The sequence below is a fragment of the Anastrepha obliqua genome, chromosome 2 (genome assembly GCF_027943255.1).
Source record: "Anastrepha obliqua isolate idAnaObli1 chromosome 2, idAnaObli1_1.0, whole genome shotgun sequence".
NCBI lineage: Eukaryota > Metazoa > Arthropoda > Insecta > Diptera > Tephritidae > Anastrepha > Anastrepha obliqua.
This window is the reverse complement of record NC_072893.1, coordinates 74,790,044-74,809,850: the sequence shown is the minus strand read 5'-3', so window position 1 is coordinate 74,809,850 and position 19,807 is coordinate 74,790,044. Positions and strand designations below refer to the sequence as shown.

Below are 19,807 nucleotides of genomic sequence, written 5' to 3'. Positions count from 1 at the left end.
TCGGTCGGTGACTTTGGCACAACGTGAATTTCGTCGCAGATTTCCTCGCCGTCCAACGTCTACTGGTGATATACTGCGACGTTTAGCCGCTCGCCTCGAAGAGACTGGCACAACACGAGATATGGCAGACCCCGGAGTAGCCGTTCGGTAGAGAATATTGCTGCTGTAGCCGAGGATGTCATGGAAGCGCCGTCGACATCGACCAGACGACGTGCCACGCAAATGGGTATCAGTCGACGGTATTTACAGCGAATTTTGGTACAAGATTTGAAGATGTTTCCGTACAAAGTCCAGACGGTGCATCAGCTGTTAGCTGCTGACCGCCAATCGTGTCTAACATACGCTCAAGCCATCCTTAATCACCACCAATGATTTTTCATCAAAAATAATCATGTGTGATGAGGCTCATTTCCATCTTAGCGGGTACGCAAATAAGACTTCTTTTGTGGGGCTTTTTGAAGTCGCGGGTTTATGTCAAAAAGTCCTAGACTCTTGCAGCTCTTAAAGACAATATCCGTCAAGAATGTGAGGACCTATCGCCGCAAGTTTTGGCCAAAGTGATGGAAAATGCCATAAAAAGGGCTCAAATGGCAATCAAATGTGGCGGCGGCCATTTACATGACATCATATTCTCGACTTGATGTAAAAAAAATTAAAAGACCAAATAAAAATAATCCACAAGAAGAATCAAAGTTTTTCATTTTTTTTTTAATTAGAGCCAAAAAACATCGCAAGGTTACTTTTGCGCCACCTTGTATAAGAATAAACTACTATATGGACCACCCTGTATAGCTTTTATATGTAGGCGGGTAATTGTATTTCAAAAATTTCTTTTTCAGATACACACTTCAGGAGGATAATTCACTGATCATCAAGAAACTTACCCTAGAAGATGCAGCCATGTTTCAATGCCTCGCCAGCAATGAGGCAGGTGAAAAGAGCGCCTACACTTGGTTGCGTGTCAAATGTAAGTACATTCAAAGCCAGTGAAATACCTTTAATAATAAGAGTTCAATTTGTGGTGCATTGAGTACTCATACATACATATCTACATCTAAGAAACATCAAACATGAAAATGAATACATCCACAACTTATTCTCATTCTGTACATAAATATGTATATATATGTAGTATAATATGTTTGTCCAACACGAAATGCTTTTCATGCTTTCCCATATACACATACAGATATTTCATATTTCTCTCATACGCTCTCTCTTCTCTTTCTTCCTCGTTAATATCTTGCATATGTTCATGTGGGAAAACTCTAAAACAAAAAATAAAAATTAACTAACAAATAATTTCCAAATATATTTTCCTCATACTAAATGCTCGAACAAACTAATAATTCCCTTCGATATTCTCAACGGTAGCTGCAATGGATAATCATGATAAAGGCTTACTACCACCACCACTCAAAGAAACCGCAACTACTACAACTTCCACTACTAATTCAAAGCATAGTGTACGGCGCATGTCTACAGCTAATAATAATCGACCGAATGCAATTCCGGTGCATTTTGTTGAAAAGTGTAAATCATCGTCATCGCAAGGGTACGTGCGCAGTTTGTTGCAACGCTTCAAGCGTCTAGCACAACCGCGTATTATCCAGCGTGTAAGAGCATCATCATCGCATTCTGGCATGAGTACTGGCTATCGCCGCAAGGATTTTCGCTTTGGTATGGGCGCTAAAAGCTATTTATCATAATTCTATACCTGCACATCCATACTTTCCATTCATTCATTCGCACGTTCTATTATTTGTAAGCAGTAGTTGCGTCTTGTTCTGCACAAATTTTTGTATTTATATGCTTTTGTTTGAAAATGGCGTTATACTTTTCGATTTCACTGTAGTGAGTTGGATATTAGTTGCCCGGTTGCATGCACAATAACGTTTAGTTCTGAAGAACTTGTTTTGGTTTTTTATAAATTTTAAGCTTAACATTAACAAAGTAGCAATGGTGGAAGAATTTAAAAAACAATTCACATGCACATACATACATACATACATATGTATTTGCCAAAATGATAATTTATACACTTGCATTTGTTATTAAATATTATGTACAAAGTTCAATGAATGTACAACTATATTTTAGAAATTTTTTTCTAGCTTTGAGTCCATATTTAAAAAATGTTTACAATGTACGAGTATTTTATACAAAGTTGTTTCTACCAGAACTACAATTTTTTCTCATCTTTGAGTGTGCGCAAAAACGCATCGATCCAATTTCCGATATCATCAAGTAAAGTGAAGCATATCAGGGCATAGCATTTTGTATTGATCGAAACAAATGGTAGTCAGAAGGCCCAATATCCGGGCTGACCTGAGGGTGAAGTAAGACTTGCCGTCCGCTATTTTTAAGATTGGTTTTAGCGGGTTACGTATCATACAGCCAAGCATTATCATGATGGGAAATATGACTCAGGTTTGGTCGCCCCTTGCAGAAGCTCGCTGCTCGCTTTAGTCTAATGAGTTGTCGGTGTCGTTCCCCATTAATGTTTGCATACCATTCTCATTTAACCAAATACACGGCATCAGCTTCGAACCACGGATATTCGGCTTCGGAGGACTTACAATAGCCCCAAGCGAAACTCATACAGTTCAAAAAAAAATTATTTTCATAAATCATAAGTAAAAAAACGGTTCAAAAAAGTTATTGCACATTTTATTACTACAGTGATATCAATCAAGAAAAAAATAATTAAACCCAAATTTTTAATTCAATTACATTTTAAGTGAGGTGAAAAAATAAAATTCATGTAATTCAATGCCAAACGCGTGCATTATATAAAAGTAAAGTTAATGTAAATATTAATATTTCGTATGCGCGCCTTTGTTTCTGATAACCATTTGTAATCTACTTGGCATACTTTTAACAAGTTTTCCACAAAAGCTGGGCTCAATTTTTTGCCATTTGTCTTGAAGGACTCCCTTCATGTCATCCTTTGAACTTATGTTATGCTGGCGAACTTTCCCATTGATATAGCTCCACAGTTCTCAATGGGGTTTAAATCTGAACTGGTGTATCTAAGATATGCGCGCTATTATATAGCAACCATGCTTATGCTTCGGACCATTGTCCTGATAAAAATACAAATCTTCCCCCAGACCAAATTTTTCTTTACAAAGAGGCAATTTTTCTTTTAAAATGTTAAGATGCACAGCCTGATTCATAATACCCTGCAATTCTTCCGGCCCAGATGTAGAAAATGAACGCCACACCATTACTGAACCACCACCGTGCTTTCCTGTAGGGTTCATATTTTTGGCAAGTAACGCTTCATTTAATATTCTCCATATATAGGATCTGCCATCTGAACCAAAAAGGTTGAAGTTTCTTTCATCAGTGAATAGCACGTTCCGCCAAAATGAGAAATCTTTTGATTGATCTTGGCAAATCGCTTCTTCTTGCTTTACGATTACGTTCGTTGATATATGGTTTATGCCTTGCTTTTCTGCCCTTGATATTAGCCGTACTGAGTATATTTCTAATTGTCTGTGGGCAACATTTTTCCCCCAAATCGTTTTCGGCAATTGTTGCGAATTTCGGTGCACCTAAAAATGGATCCTTTTTGACTTGCTGTAAAATATATTATTCATCACTCGGAGAGAAAATTTTGTTATTTTGCAACTTTTAGTTTATTTTTAACTCTTTTATCTGTTTTGTACCGTTTTATGAGGTACTGTACGGTGGATCGGCTTCGATTTACAATTTCAGATATTTCCCGAAGCGATTTTTGTTGTCTGATCAATTAACACTGCATGAGTTTGACTTTTGCGTTGAAAATGGCCACTTGATAAATAATTTGTTTTTATTTTAATAAATTTCAAATTTTGCTTTTGCCGTTTAATGCACTACTCAGTACACTAATTAAATAAAACAAATTAGTTTCTAGCCCCCTATTTAATGTAAAACCAAATATCTAGGTGGATGTACGAGTTTCGCTTGGAGCTACTGTAGGTGTGTCGGTTTGGCCGGGCTTCACATGAATAAATTGTTTGCCCACGATGCAAAAAATACTTGTCTTTGTAATTAATTTTGCAGCATTATAAATTAGTATGATTTACCTTTTCTTCTTTAATCCAAAACCATTGTTTACCGACATCTCGAAAACTACGTTATAAAAAAAAATTATGTAGATTTTCGTACTCAGAGACCGACTTTACATAGTGAAGGTCTCTATCTTGGGTGATATCATTAATCATAAGTAAACCTGCACCATTTTGCTGGTTTTAAAATGTAAAAGAAGCCCGGAGGCACTAAATTTCTTAGGAATTAAGGCTGCAGCCGTATAAAATCAAACTAACCCAAGAACTTAACATAACAGATCCCGCCGGGTGGTCGGTGATTGAGTCTAACAACAGTTAAATGTTGGCCTAAATTTTGCCAAAACAAAAATCATATTTAGCGATAAGGCTCGCTTCGATAAATACAAATGAAAACTAGCAAAATTGTTCACTTCGAGGCGATAGCAATTTGCACGAGATACTCTGACCCTAAATTCATGCCCATAAAATGACTATTTGGTGGGGATTTTAATAATTGAGCGGCACATCCTTTGAAATGAATCGGGTGAGCCCTATTGATTGATGATAAGTAAAAACTTTTCGAAGAGTGAACACCACAAAATTTTTCTGAGTTAGGTTAGATTAGAGTGCCCACTTGGACGAAAAAAATCAAATCCCTCTTTTGTGATACCATTGCACAGGATAAAAGGAAAAAGAGATAATAGGACAATTAGAAAAGAGGGGCGTGGGGTTGATTTGTAGATGGCGTCCAAATTGTGACTGAATTGCGGTTGCGTTAACAACTTCATGCTGCTGATGAAATTCATCAAATGGCTAATACCCTGGCCTGCTATATCAGCAGGCACAGCAAGGAAATGAGAGCCAAGATACTTTAAATTTAGCTGCGTGAAAGCAGGGCAACCAAGAATAAGCTGCTGAGCTGAATCCACCATACGGCTGATCCTCAAAGTAATGTCGAGTCTCACAGCATGCATACCTCGCGACAATGTTCTGTAAGCGCGCTTCCACAATTTGAGAGCCAAGGCTTTGTTAGCTTTAGAACCATGTGGTCAGAAGGATCTTCTGACATTACAAATGTGTGTACGTGTTCACATGGTGTAATTACCAGGAGCAGACCACAGGTAGTCAAGGAGATCCCAATCCTCTCATTCCGCAGGGAAACAACCTCAACCGCTAAATAGCTGGCTCATCTGCCCCGCAGTTTTCTACAATTTCACTGGGGTCAAGTGCCCAGATGAGCGTAATATCAAAAGATTTGATAGTAGTCCGATAGTATGAACTTTTCTTAGTAATATATAAGTATATACTTTGAATTACACCCTTTGTTGGGGGTTTGGTCGAGGTTCTTCACCTCTTTGTGGTGTGCGTCTTGATGTTGTTCCACAAAGGGAGAGGCTTCCAGTTCTAAGCCGACTCCGGACGACAAATGTTTTTTGTGAGGAGTTTTTTCATTACAGAAATTCATTCGGAGACATTCCATTATCTGCCGAGAATCAACCACTAAAAGAGGAGAAAACTTGTTGCACTTTCTAATCGTAGTCACTGATTAACCATTCGGCAACGGCGGCCGCTTACATGTCTTACTTGCATACATTTAAAAACCCAACGTCTTTGTTATTAGGTCCTTCGTATTAGCGTATTACTTTTATGAGGTGAGCAATATTTCTAACCATAAAAGAATATTGCATACAATTTAGGTGATTTATTATTATCACAATTTTTATTTGCCAGAGCAAATTAATTTTTTCGGAAAATTTGGTGCATGAAGCGTGTTCGTGAAGGTCGTTCCAAAATTGCTGAATTTTGACCAAAAATAACGTCTGAATGACGTCAACGATGATACCGATTTGCTTAAAAGGGTGACGAATCATGGGTATATGGTTATGACATCGAAACCAAAGCCCAATCGTCCCAATCGAAGAGTCCAAGAGAGCTAAGTGTCGATAGCAGAAAATCACCGAACACGCAAAACACTTGTCTTATTTGTGCCTCTCACAAACAAACTAAACCTGCTATGTTGCTAAAAGAAAATAATAATCGAAAGTGGAATGTACGTAGCCCACGAAATTTGAAAATTCGCCTTTTATATCGAACACACCTCGTATTCAAGGTGGTGCGAAATTATTAACCCTATCGGAAGATAGTTGATTTTTGTAAATGGCGTCGTACGTCAATCATAATTGACACTTAAGAACTACACAGCTGCGATGTACAAACAGACAAGCAGTGGAGCGCATTACGATCAAATGAAAGGTTTCCACCACTGAAAATAATTCTCTTTTTATTTAGTAGCATGCACAATTATATACACAAAAAAAATTAAAACCAAGAAGATATTAAAAAAAAAACACCAGTCTAACGGTTAGACGCGATAGAAGTGAAACCTTCCGTAAAACAAACTGAGAGAGAATAAGACGAAAGCAGCATTAGGAGCAAGATAATTATAGGTTCATTATAATATTGCTATAAAGTTCATATTTTATTTTCTTCATTTTATTGTTATTCATCCTCAATGTTTTCAATTTCAACAAATGATACGAGTGGCTTATGATAGATAAAATATGATACAAATGCTTTGGCTTCGATGTTGTCAACATATCTTTGAAATACCGCGTCAATTGTTGTTTTTGATCGTGTTGTCGATTCAGTGCGATTGTTACACATTTTTAAATTGAGTGTTGTATTGAGAGATTAGAGGAACCGCTGTGTCCAATGCAAAATTTACGTTAAAATCGCCACTTAAAATCATTGGAACTTTATTGTAATCTTTTCTAAGTATCCGCGATACTTCTGGTGTATACTTTATTAAATTTTCGTGAATGAAAATATTTACGAATATAAAAATACACACGCGGTTGCTATTATGAGCGTCCCCAGCAAAACCTGCGTGACCGAAACTCTAACACAATTACATTTTTTTGAATGTTACAAACACATATGCACGCAGGTTTTGCTGGGGCGTGACCGAAACTCTAACACAATTACACATATGCACTCGTATTTGTTTGAAAATCGACTTTTTTTTTTGGTTCTCCGTCACCTTTGGAAAATGTGTAAACAGTAAGCAAACTTTATTCATATATTTTTCCTCATTTTTGCATCAGTAAAATTAAACAAACGCCGTAGCCGAATGGGTTGGTGCGTGACTACTATTCAGAATTCACAGAGAGAACGTCAGTTCGAATCTCGGTGAAAACACCAAAATTAAGGAAAACTATTTTTCTAATAGCGCTCACCCCTCAGGAGGCAATGGCAAAACACCGAGTGTATTTCTGCCATGAAAAAAAGCTCCTCATAAACATATCATAAAATAAAATAAAATAACTGTATAAAAAAAATTTTTTTCTTGTGATTCGAACCAAGGATTTTGGATCGGAAGCTCACATTGCTAGCCGCTCGGCTATCGCGCCATGCTGTCGGCACTGGCCTAAAAGTTATTTAGTTCGTCGCTACGTGTATATGTAATATTCGTAGCCAAGAGTGTCGCTTTTTTCGTTTCACTTTTTCTCAAATCACTCCCAACGATTCTAAAGAAGTTTTCACTTCAAAAATATCCCTAATGCAGTTGCTTTAATAGAGAAATTCCATACACTTTTTTAACATAAGATATAATTAAAGTTTTTGGCATAAAATCAAAAGGTATACACATAAAGATTAATATTTATTAAGCAATTAAATTCCCCATAAGTTATTGTCATTTTACTTCATCTTCCAACTTTTTTTGCGCGCTTTATGGGCACTCTCCTGTGAAAACAGCACCACAACGCCATCTGCTCATTAATTAATAGTTAATTGCGATAGTTATACAGTGCCACATGAATATACCTGAAAATGTGCACAAAATTGCTGCTCTTCCTCCACTCATAGCCACTAAAACTATCCAATAGGAACTTACTCCGAAAATTGCCTACAAGTGGCTCGTAATGAAAGCACAAGTCACTATGGTATGCCACACAAAATCACATGGCTACATTTTCATACATAATGAGATAGGTTCACCCGCATACACGTGGCCACGAAATTACCATATAATGTTACTCACATTTCGTTGCACTCATTTTATTTGCTTGACTGTCACTTAAGGACATTTTCGCTTTGTCACACAAATTGTGCGGCACAATACTTCGGATATGTTACTTACGGTAGATAGGTAGGTAGGTTGATGTGGATGGCGGTTGACAGTTTGTCTACCTTAGCATATGAATTTTCATATACTCGTTTGCTTTGTAGCTGGAAATGCTTTCATTCCACTTTCCGTTGCTATGTCATTGTCGTTTTAAGAGATTTAATATGAAAATTAAGAATCAGTACAATGCGGGATGGTAAATTATCCGGATAAGTAAGATCCTGAAAATATATCTCATGTGCATGGGGATGTAAATTTATTTGGGAGATGATGTGACCATATTTTCAGCTGAATTCATGCACACGTATTTATATACACACACATGCATACATATGTTTCAACCGGTTATTGGCTGCAGTCATGAATCTTCTCCTGCGTTTCGCCTCGCTCATATATTTTTCTCTCAACCGGATTCATTCGCCATTCTCAGCACCATCTAGCTTTAAATGTTTTATTTAAATGCAGCATGAGTGCTTCATCCGAAAAGAATGCAGTTGAACGTGAAGCATTGACCACGTATGCACACATTTTATTCTCTGTTACTTCCTTGCATTCATACATAAATACATACATACCGTATGTGTGCCCTCTACCCAAAGGATGTGCAATTCACAACTCTCAGTTCAGCTCAGCTCAGTTCAACTTATCCACCTGAGATAAATGTGGCGCAGCACATGGCAATATTTTCATTGTCTTTCTTTCGTCGCCAATTGGCAACAGTTAAAGTTCATAAACTACATATCATACATACCTTGCCCACCCGTCGTAAGGCTGTGGCATCTCAAACTATTCAGACTCAACCATGCTTCGCTTAGCTCTACTTATCCTTTAACTACGTTTTTTACTTGGTATGCGTTGCTGCGTCACACTTTTAACAATTACTCATACATGGCTTTCTGGCATGAAAAATGTATAAGTTTTTCAAGAAGCTGCCATTTTAAGAATTACTTTCCATTTTTCCTTAGCTTTAACTTTCCTAACACAAACTTATGTTGTCTCGTAATACATGTTGTTGTGTTGTTTTTAACTTCTTACAGCTCGTGTTGAATATATACGCATATGAATATAAATTATTGGCAGGTTAGGGCCTCAATTTTTCGTACTTATATTAGTTTAAGGTTGTCCCTAAAATAATATAGAATAACTCACAAATGGAGTGCTTCTATAGCACAAAACTCGTTTCTAAGCAAACGTCGTAGAAATGCTTTCAGATTTTCGCTGCCTGTGAATTAGCGAACGTTTTGTAAATAACCTTTTTGTTGGGATGAAACATGAACACACTATTTTTAGCTAAATTGCCAACATGCCACCCCAAATTCACTCAGCCACAGAAGTGGCTTGTATATGTAGAACCCAAAATTCCAAAAGTAGCTTTTAACTAACGATTACCTATCGCCACGTTCACTGTTTATTAATCGGCGAAATTTCCATTTGAAAGTTCACTTTTCACAGTACAGATTTTTTTTACAAGGGATTTTCTGTCCAGGGTTGATAGTGCGATTTTGATCGAAGGATATTCATTTAAATTCCCTCACTAATGATAACCTGAATATATATCTCACAGACCCTTGCAGATTGTGCAGTCATCTGCACAGGATTCGGATATGGTCCACTGACTCTTGTCTTTTCTGCGACCAATCCCAGAGGTCTCCAAGACATCTTTTCCTTAAATGCGGCGTTATAGCACGGAGAAGGTTGAGACAAATCGATCAATTGCAGTCAGAATAAAGGCTATACGCTAATCCCAACCCAGTTCTATCTTAAGTTTAATATGGGAACTGGGAGTAGAGGATGAGGTATTGTGATGAGTAGAGGCCACGCAAGAGGCCACACAGGGCCATGAGGTCAAAGCGCTAAAAATCTATCTATCTATTGATTTAAATGTCTCCCTATCTGAACTATTCCCATCACAAATCAGATTCCAACTGACATCTGAGCCTAAATAAACTACCAGAGCATCAGAATAACACAGGGGGGCTGTGATTTCGGATCGGTGCTATTTGATATCCCGATGTCGGACGCCCCAAGAAATGCTGAGAAATTTTCGGTAGCCTCATTCGAAACAGTCATAGCATCAGAAGGCAGAAACTTATGACCAACTGCTGCTAATTTTTGCTGTGTCAACACCTAAAGAGTCGCCTCCTAGAGAGAAAAACAAATATTTCACTGTATCGCTCAATTATTATTTCCATGTTACTATAAGGTAGGGAAACGTGGACACTCAGAGATGCGGATTAACAGAAGCTGCTGATTTTTGAGAAGAGAGTTCTAAGAAAAAATGTTGGTGCCATATGTGATAAAGGCGAGTGGCGGAAACGCTACAATCATCAACTCGGAAAACTATATGCGCACTCATCTATGATAACCACAATCATGATCAATCTGTTGATGGGTAGGTCACATATTGCGGTCTAATACGGATTACCCACCTCTACAAATACTCTTCGGTAAATGCCACAAACAGAGAAGAAGGGGCCTGCCCACCGCTTAGATGGATTGACGATGTAGAAGAAGACGCAGGCTTATTGGGGCTTCGGGCATAGGGGACACAGGCATGAAACCGAGACAATTGGGGGCATATGCTACAGCAGGAGAAGACCCGACCAAGGTTGTCCAGTTAACAATGATGATGATAATAGGCAGAAACTAGCTCGTACACGCATAAAACATATGTTGAAAATTCTCATCGTCTTCCAGATATAGTTAAAATTTTCGTGGAGTAGAGCTATACTGCACACAAAGGAACACTTTTCATTATGACTCGTGAGATTAAGCTCTTAGCAACTTTAAATTGGTACCCCGAAACCATTTTAAGTTAGTCCTGCAAGTTTTACCTGACTCAGATCCACTATTATTATTACAACACCCCAGATCTTACTCACTCGTATATCAGTCTCTTAGACGTAGACCAGCTAAGACAACAAATCGGCTGCGGTCTCAGACGAGCAATGAATAAACGTCATCTGGTCAGCTCGTTGGCAGCCTTATTTTCTGCAATCCCGCAATGGCCTACATGGAGTTACTATCTTTCTGCTTGCCAGAAGTTAAAAGATCTCATAACAGAAATACGAAAATCCAGTTAGGAAAGTCTTTATAGCCGCTTGATTAACTAAAGAAGTGGCAAAAAATTCGACGTTCTTCCCTTTCACGGTGTATTCTGGCGCTGGTTGAGAATGTTAGTACCTGAAGCTCAGTAGTCTAAGTTGATACCGTGATAGGGAGTCTAGTTTCCAAGTTCATATACATCTGCGCTACTTTCGTGCTGCATATTTAATTGTACAGTCAAGAGTTGAAACTCTATTTCTCGAAACCAGAGCTTTGCAGAAAAAGTAGTTTTTATAGTTATTAAATCAGAAATCAAGCACCTTTCTCAGCCAGCAACTAGAACACTTATTTGCCGTTCACGTTCTGGAAAAAATTCATCAGATGTCCCAGTTAGAGTGTCACTTAGAAATATTAAAATACAAGCCTTTCTGTAGATGTGCAGACACATACCTATGAGCAAACATCGAATTAAAAATTCATTAGATGAGTTGCCCCAGCAGTAAGTTGATCTAACTTAAAATCAGTAAATAAATTGCCTCATAGGGAACGGTATGGGTCTATCCTCATGTCATGGTCTCAACTTTATTCATTTACATAGGGGCGATTAGCACCTTTTATATGTATGTAATTGAAGATTCACCATACGTAGTCTTGCAAACAATGTTGTGACAAATATTACAATGCATACGGCGAGAACAAATTCTTAGAAAAATTTCCGTTATTTTTGCTTTTGTGCGTATGCATTGTCTACTCATAAATTATACTCAGTTTTGTGGCAAATTTCGCTTGTTAATAGTAGAATGGGGAGCTAAGGAAAATCGCATTGCAGTGGATTGCATTTCATAAAAGTGGTAAACGTGCAAGTGAAATTTACGAATTGCTGAAAATAAAATATAGTAATTAATATTTCGAGAATGTTTCTGTACCGCACGATCATTGGTTTTCCTAAACGTCTGAACTGACAGACGAAAAAAGAAATGGTCGTCCTCGCATGGTTCGAACCAGTGCAGCCATTAAAGCCGTTCGGGAAAGAAATCGTAGGAATCCTCTTACAAAGCAGAAAATCATGTCCAGGGAAATGAATGTATCCACCAGATCCATGTCAAGACTAATTGGAGATGATCTTCACATGAAAGCCTTCCGTCGCTCAACTGGTCATCTTTTGACAAAGCGCTTGAAGAAAATTAGACTCGACAGATGCAAGCAGCTTCTTCGCTGACATGCGGCCATGAAACAATTTTTTTTTTCAGAGATGAAAAAATGTTCACTGTTGAAGAAGTTTTTAATAGGCAAAATGGCAAAATCTATGCTAAAATTTCTAAAGACTCAAAAAATGTTGTACCAAGAGTTCATCGTGACCACCATCCAGCCTTCATAATGATTTGGTGGGGAGTATCTTGTAAAGGCATTACATCTCTTCATTTCGGCGAATAAAGCGTGACGCGACGAAAGTGTACGAGGAAGATGTGTAAGAAGGTGTGGTAAAGCAGTTGAGCAGTACTCTCTTCAATGGAGAGCGTTGGATCTTCCAGCAAGATTCCGCTCCAGCTCATGAGGCAAAAACCATCCAGCAGTGACTAAACACAATATTCCTGGGTTCATAGCCGTAGACGGTTGGCCTTCTAAAATTCCAGATCTGAATCCATTGAAATACAGTTTGTGATCAGAAGAGTAGAACATGCGCTGTCGAAGATTTCACAGAAATTTGGAGGGTGTGAAATAATCTTTGGACGAGCAGCGACGTCAATATCCATGGAAACCGTGCGTGTTGCATAGCCTAATCGTTTGAAGGCTTGTGCAAAAGCAAATGATGACCATTTCGAATGAAAATTTAAAATGTTTGCTGTGCTGCTTTTGTAGAACAATAAAAGGCATGCTAAAGGGGTTCATTACATTAAATTCTGCCGGGTAAATACAGGCTTTAGTGGGCGCTAACTTCAGTGCTACGGTCGATAGGGCAGGACCTAATTATTTGCCGGACAAGCAGGTTATTATATTCAAATCTCGGTTCTTTAGAAGCACAGATAATTTTAATCTAAATTAATTTATATTTTTTTTATATTTTTTAAAATATCCGTAGATTTAATGTAAGTCTAAAAATAAATTTTGTTATTATTCAAAAATTTTAAAATGTAAATGTAAAATGTAATTGTAAATTTGTTAATATTCAAAAGCCACACAATTAGCATTTATTATCTTCAAAGAGCCACTTTACTTACGAATCACAAATGAAACCATCAACTTACTCCATAAGAAACCCTAGTCAACTTAAAAGGTCACTATCGTCATTGTTTCTTTTACTTTTCGCCATTAAGCGCCACAAATGGGTAAGTGCAGCGGGTGAGCGGTGCTCAAACCCATTTTTCACTAGTTCGAATTCAGTCATGATGTGCATATTATGAAAATTTAAAATTAGGCGACCGTCCCTACTTTTGGCTGCAGGGTTAACACCGCTTTTAAGTTTATTAAAAGCTGACCCACCCACAAACTTATTTCGTTATTGAATTTAAAAGGAAGATCTTGCGCAAAACACTTACACTTACAAAGGGTATGTCATCTTCGTTTTGACGAGGGTCGAGAAATGGGAAAAGAAAATGTTTTCCTGTAGATTGATATTGTATATTTGACATGGTTTTGGGGCATTAACGAAAAGGCGTTCGAAATACGTATTTTTTTAACTTTCCACTTTAATGAACTGTGAATGTCTTCGCCTAACAAATACCTTTTTGGACGCTTGCGATTTTACATTTTTTTGTTCATGTTTAAAAATCATCAATCAGTTTTATTTTGCAGTTCATTACTTTTATTACCTTTCGTAAAATACTTTCCAATTTGTAGCATTTTAAGCATCAAAAAAAGTATATACACCACACGAAAAAGTTATAAAACCCAGATGATTATAATGGTATCTATTAAATCAATAATAAAAAAATCTCTGAATATCGTTTCGTTAACTGTATGTTTAAAACGGTATCTCATAACGGAAATTATTACGCATTTATTACGGGTATTTTAGTAACGCGCAAATGCTTGTTCTGTAAAAACGAAATCATTATTAGACCAAAAGCGTTTGCTTTTAATTTGAAAGTGTGCAATGTAAATTATCACGTCGCGTGGAGAAGCTTTGTCTGAATTTGAGCAGGCACAGATTTTAGCATAGAAAGAGAGAGGCCTTACAATGCAAGAGATTGCTTCAAAATCAAAAAGAAATAAAGCTGTGGATGTGCATTTGCAATAAAAGTGCGAATGTTTCCAAAACTTAGCGCTAGAGATATGAGGGGCATCAAACGATTAGCTATAAATAATAGGTCTATGAATAAGTTCGTGCGGTTTTTTTTTCGAAATTTGAATTTCGGATCATTCCCATGGCTTTTAAACGTTTGGAAATGGTTGATTGATCAACTCCCAAAGTTTTTGCAACCTCTTCTTGCGTTTGAGCCGGATCTTGATCGAGCAATTCCTCCAATTCGGTATCCATGAACTTTGGCGGCGCGGCCAAAATCACCACTTTTAAAGCGTGCAAACCACTTCTGGCACGTTCGCTCAGCTAGAGCATGCTCACCATAAACTTCCACCAAGATACGATGACTTTCGGCTGCTTTTTTCTTCATATTAAAATAATGAAGAAGAATTCCCCGCAAAAACACATTATTTGGCACGAAATTCGACATTTTCAAGTGTGGTAAAAATATTGTTGTTTACGCTTCAAATAAAAAACTTATACTGACGTTTGTGCCTTACGACAGTAGCTCTCCAATGAATGTTTGGAAATGTGGATCGATGGAATAATAATCAAGTTACGCCATCTGTTGTAAAACCGCACGAACTTATCCATAGACCTATTAAATCAAATAGCCCTGCTCAAATTAGGCACACCCTTAATTTGGAAGTTACTACCCGTCGTGTGCAACAAATTTTGTAAGCGGATTTTAGTCTAGCATATAGTATGTAAAACTAGGTCTAGGTACTAAGTTAACCACACGACACAAACATGCCAGATTGGCATTTGCAGAAAAATATCAATTTTGGGAAGATGAATGGGAAATAGTAAATTTTCCCGATAAAAACAAAAAATCAATCTGGACAGATGGTTCTCAAAAGTATTGGCTTGATAAACGGAAGAAGAAGGAGAGGAGGAGGAGAAAGGCCTGCTTGCAGCCCTGATTAGATTATGTGTGGCAGCCGCATCGCAGATAGAGACAACGATGCCACTTAGACCACAAAATGGGTCCGTTGTGTGCCGCGGGGGCTGGGCTACATTTCCCTCTCCATATTAAACCATCCTAAGCTTTTGACAAAGCGTTAAGGGTTGTTGATACCTAAAGTGTATAGATCATAGATGACGTTAAAAAGTAGGATTTTAAAAATCGGCTCCTGCTTCTGCCCAGAGCTGGGCATGTGCAAAAAAGGTGTTAAATTGTTTCCAACTTCTCATTTCTGCAACGACAGAAGTCATGAGTGTAAATGGCTTAGCCATCTCATTTAGAGATTGGCGACAATGTAAGACGCTCCTTGATGTTGTTTGGAATGCATCCAGGGATGGTAGGGCAGCTTGGCTGTTTGATAGAATGCAGATATCTGTTGATGATATTCTGTTTATCTTTAGCCATTTTAAGGCTTCATGAATAGCGTTTACTTCCGCTTGAAAAACATTACAGTGATCCGGTAGTTTAAAGGATTCACTAATAGAAAGCTCTTCGCAAAATAACCCTGAACCTACACCGGTGTCCATTTTAGAGCCGTCCATGTAGATCTTAATGCGTGTGATCGGTGTTGGATTTTCTTCAAGCCATTCCAGTCTAGAAGGGATTTTCATTAGGAAACAAAGAATGGGAGGGTGATAATCACAGTCACTGGGTATATCCGTGTAGGAGTCTAAGATGGTTGAATGTCCATGTGTGACAGCCCTCCATTGTGAGCTCGCTTTGAGCCTTAAAGCGGAGCGGGCCGCTGAGTATTTGCAGAATAGACCTAGGGGTGGCAGATATAATATGAAGCCCTGACCTTCACTTAAACGAAAATATATGGAGAATACTTGCTCAATCGGTTTTCAAAAATGGAAGAAGTGCAATTAATGTCGAATGGTCAAAAATTTTATCAAAAATTGATTATTGTATCAAAAACTTAATCAAATCGATGCCTCGGCGATTTCGACAAGTTATAATCAGAGAAGGATTCAACATAAATAACTAAGTTCCAAATTAGAAACCAACTACAAGAATTATATTTGTTTATTTTAAATATTGTATAATAACATCGGTCTTAAATTTTTCCGTTCTATACAGTTTACTTTTCTTAATAATTAATTTAAGTCTCTTAAAATGTGTGCTTATTCCTCGATATTTTTAAAACATTTATCAGTAAAAAGCATTAAAAACTAAACTGATAATGAAAATATATAAAATTTAGTTTGTTTTTTCGTCTGATGTATATCCCGTTAAAAAATTATAATAGCAATTTTTTAACTTTTCCCCCTTTTTTTCGTTTTTCCTATATTTTTTATAGCAATATAAGTTATACCACATCAAAAACCATATAATTTAAACCTTCAAACTTAATACCAAATTCAAAAAATTTTCATACTAAATTAAAATTTTTGAAATATTCTGGGTATTGAACCTTACCTTCACCACCAAAAAAAAAATAAATACGCATATGGCGCATTCAAAAGTGGGCTATATAATTTCTAGTGAGTCATATTTTTGATAATTAGTAACTTACTATAGAGTCCCTCAACAAGAGTAGTAAAAACTATATATTTTGAGAGGGGTTATATAGAGGTATAAAAAAATCATATTAAAATCATCATTGAAGAAGTTAAGGGTAAGGCCGAAAAATGCCCTTCCTCGTCAAAAACGTATGTCAATATCGAAAAAAAAAAATAATTCGGTCGATTTCAAAACTTTATTGGATCCCTGAATCCTAAACAATTAGACAGCATTACTAATTCCACATTATTGCAGAACTCCATGAAAGAATAAAGAAAAATGGACAAATTGTAAATGGACAAGTCAGAGGTGCTCCACAATGCCTTGGCTAAATTCGCATTATTTATGTCTGAATATCTTTCTAGCCAAATGCATCATACTATTTTGTAGTGCTTCAACATTTTTCTTTATCAATTAGCAAAGCAGTTCAAAAACAAACATTTAGTGTATATTTTCAAGTACTTGAGTTTCATGAAGGCAAGGTTATATTAGGGGGTTCAACTCTGGATAACGTAAAAACTATATGTGAAAACGGCTTCGGAGCTCAAAAGGGCTTAAGAACGAAATATAAATGAAGTAGCAAAAAAAAATTAAATATAAAACTGGAAAATTGAAATATTGTTTTTTTGAAATCGGATGTCAGATAACCAAGTTACAATAAAAACAACGGTTTTCACGGTTTTTATTAGGGTAAAAAATGTATTTGATATTGACGAAATTCACTCAAAATAACCTTAGGTACAACCTTTGCGATTTCCTTTTTCGTTATGTGAACCGACCCGGTCTAATGCTGTGCTACGAATAGAGGGAAATACGTTTTAGAAGAAGCTGATTGCTATAAGTAGAAACTTTTCCAATCATTTGATGATGCTTCGTTGCCAAAATGACCATCGAACCTAGTGCCTCTCGAATGATAGTGACTAACAAACTCACCCGGCCGCAGCCAGTGGTTAATAGTGGTGGCGGAAATTTAGATTTCTTATTAAAAAAATGCGTATACCGCTGCATTGCTAATTAGTTGGCCGGAGTTTGAACAAAGTTTGAACAGTTCAGCCGAACACAAAAAAGTTAGATTGGGATTATTTAATTGACGTTGGCGGCTATACATTTTACAAATTGTATCCTACCTGTTGTTTACTTATTGATGAATGATATATATTAGTATGCAAAAATATGTATGTTTACACGTATATATGTATGTATATATGGTATATATATTTATACATATAGAATATAAAGTTAGCAAACCCATTTTCAGCCTTTTAGAGCTGTAGGCAAATTTCCCAAACGGAAGCAAAACTACCCTACAAAGCACGGTAACACTCATACACAAACACACATACCTATATTATTTATAAACATTTTTATTGTGCAAACTTTTTCCGCACCAACCCTTTATAGCACAGGCTAGGCTGCTTATCAGTTGTCCAGCTAGCCAGTTTTCTTTTCAATCACTTTTGTGAATTTTCCTTGTTTACCGAAAGTTGGTCCACTCTGAGTTTGAAAGTGTCTTCATATTGGTTGTCCATCTGAGTGCTTTTGGCGCAGATACAACCCACAGCCCGCAAAGGGAATAGCAGCAGCAGTAGCAGCTTCATTACGTTAGCTCTCAAACCGGCAAAGTATACCCCCTTACTGAGACAAGCCTATAAGCTGTTTGACATACTTTATATTGTAATAAAGTTGGCACTTCATGATCGATTTATTTTCAAATAGCATCAAAGTTTAATGCCTTTTAACCAATTTGATTGTTTGCCAAATAGGCTTAAAAACTTTTTATTACTCATTTTTCCTGAGTGCTAAACTTAAGTATGTAAGTTCGTATTGTCGCAGCGTTTATACTCATCGCATTTAGTTTAATGCGTGAGTCAATAATGTTAAGTTCTCCTTAACCAGATCTACTTTAAATATCTGTGAGCCATTGCTAAAGTGACTTGTGCCGTCTTAGCACTAATTTGCTAGTACTCGCATCTAATAAAATATTTAAGCTATTAACTTTTCATAGCTGTGACTTAAGAAGCCATCGCAATAAAAAGGAATTTAAAAATATAAAGCTTTTCTATGAAAAGTCAGTCAAGTATCAAGCAAGTCCCATAAGTTTTATTGACAAAAATTAAAAATAAAACTTAAATCACAGAACGGACAGGAATGCATGCAGTGCAGTAATAATAGAATTTAAGGCCACTTCTCCTACTTTAGCTATGTAGTTAACAAAGCTGCTGGTGGCTATTTGCACGTTTGGCACCGTCGTAAAATAAATCGGAACTTAGTGTAAAGAAATTAATAAAAGGTGGTTAAATTTCAAGGGCCGATGCTGAATGTGAACCACACCTAAACGTCAACGACACCGTTGGACTTCTTTCTTTGGGGTTATTTGAAAGAAAATATGTACGTCGATAAGCCAGCAACAATTCAAGAGCTAAAGGATGAGATAATTCGGCACATTAACGGCATAGAACCTCAATTATGCCTCACCGTCATCGAAAATTTGGACCATCGGATGGAGGTGTGCCGCCGAAGCCGTGACGGCCATTTGGCCAATATTTTGTTCCGTACGTAATTGAGCCACACCTATATTATCATAATAAAGAGAAGTGACAATAATTTCTTAAAAAAATTGTATTTTATTCAAAATCAACACCGGCCCTTGAAACTTAACCACCCTTTAGAAAAGCGTCTATTTTCCATTAAGTTTCGCAGCTGCGAGGTTGCTAATTGCCATCGCGGAGACGAATAATAAAAAGGTCAAAGGGCTTGATGTGCAAAAAAGGGATTGCGACACTCTCTGAGGATGCACCGGCTTTTTCACGATCACGTCGGCCATGGGGTTCAAACCCCAGATGTGGCAGTTTCGCTTGTTAATACTAACTTCTCTTAAATAAACGCTTTATTTG

General features: G+C 37.1%; 1 protein-coding gene across 1 annotated transcript in view; it reads left to right on the top strand.

Moving 5' to 3' along the window:
- The window catches only part of LOC129236832 (protein sidekick), a 188,636-nt gene that overhangs the window by 96,518 nt on the left and 72,311 nt on the right, over nucleotides 1-19,807 (top strand). The window contains exons 4-5 of the mRNA XM_054871084.1: nucleotides 840-967; nucleotides 1,375-1,680. Coding sequence (XP_054727059.1) covers nucleotides 840-967; nucleotides 1,375-1,680 — 434 coding nt within the window. The remainder of the gene's footprint in view (nucleotides 1-839; nucleotides 968-1,374; nucleotides 1,681-19,807) is intronic.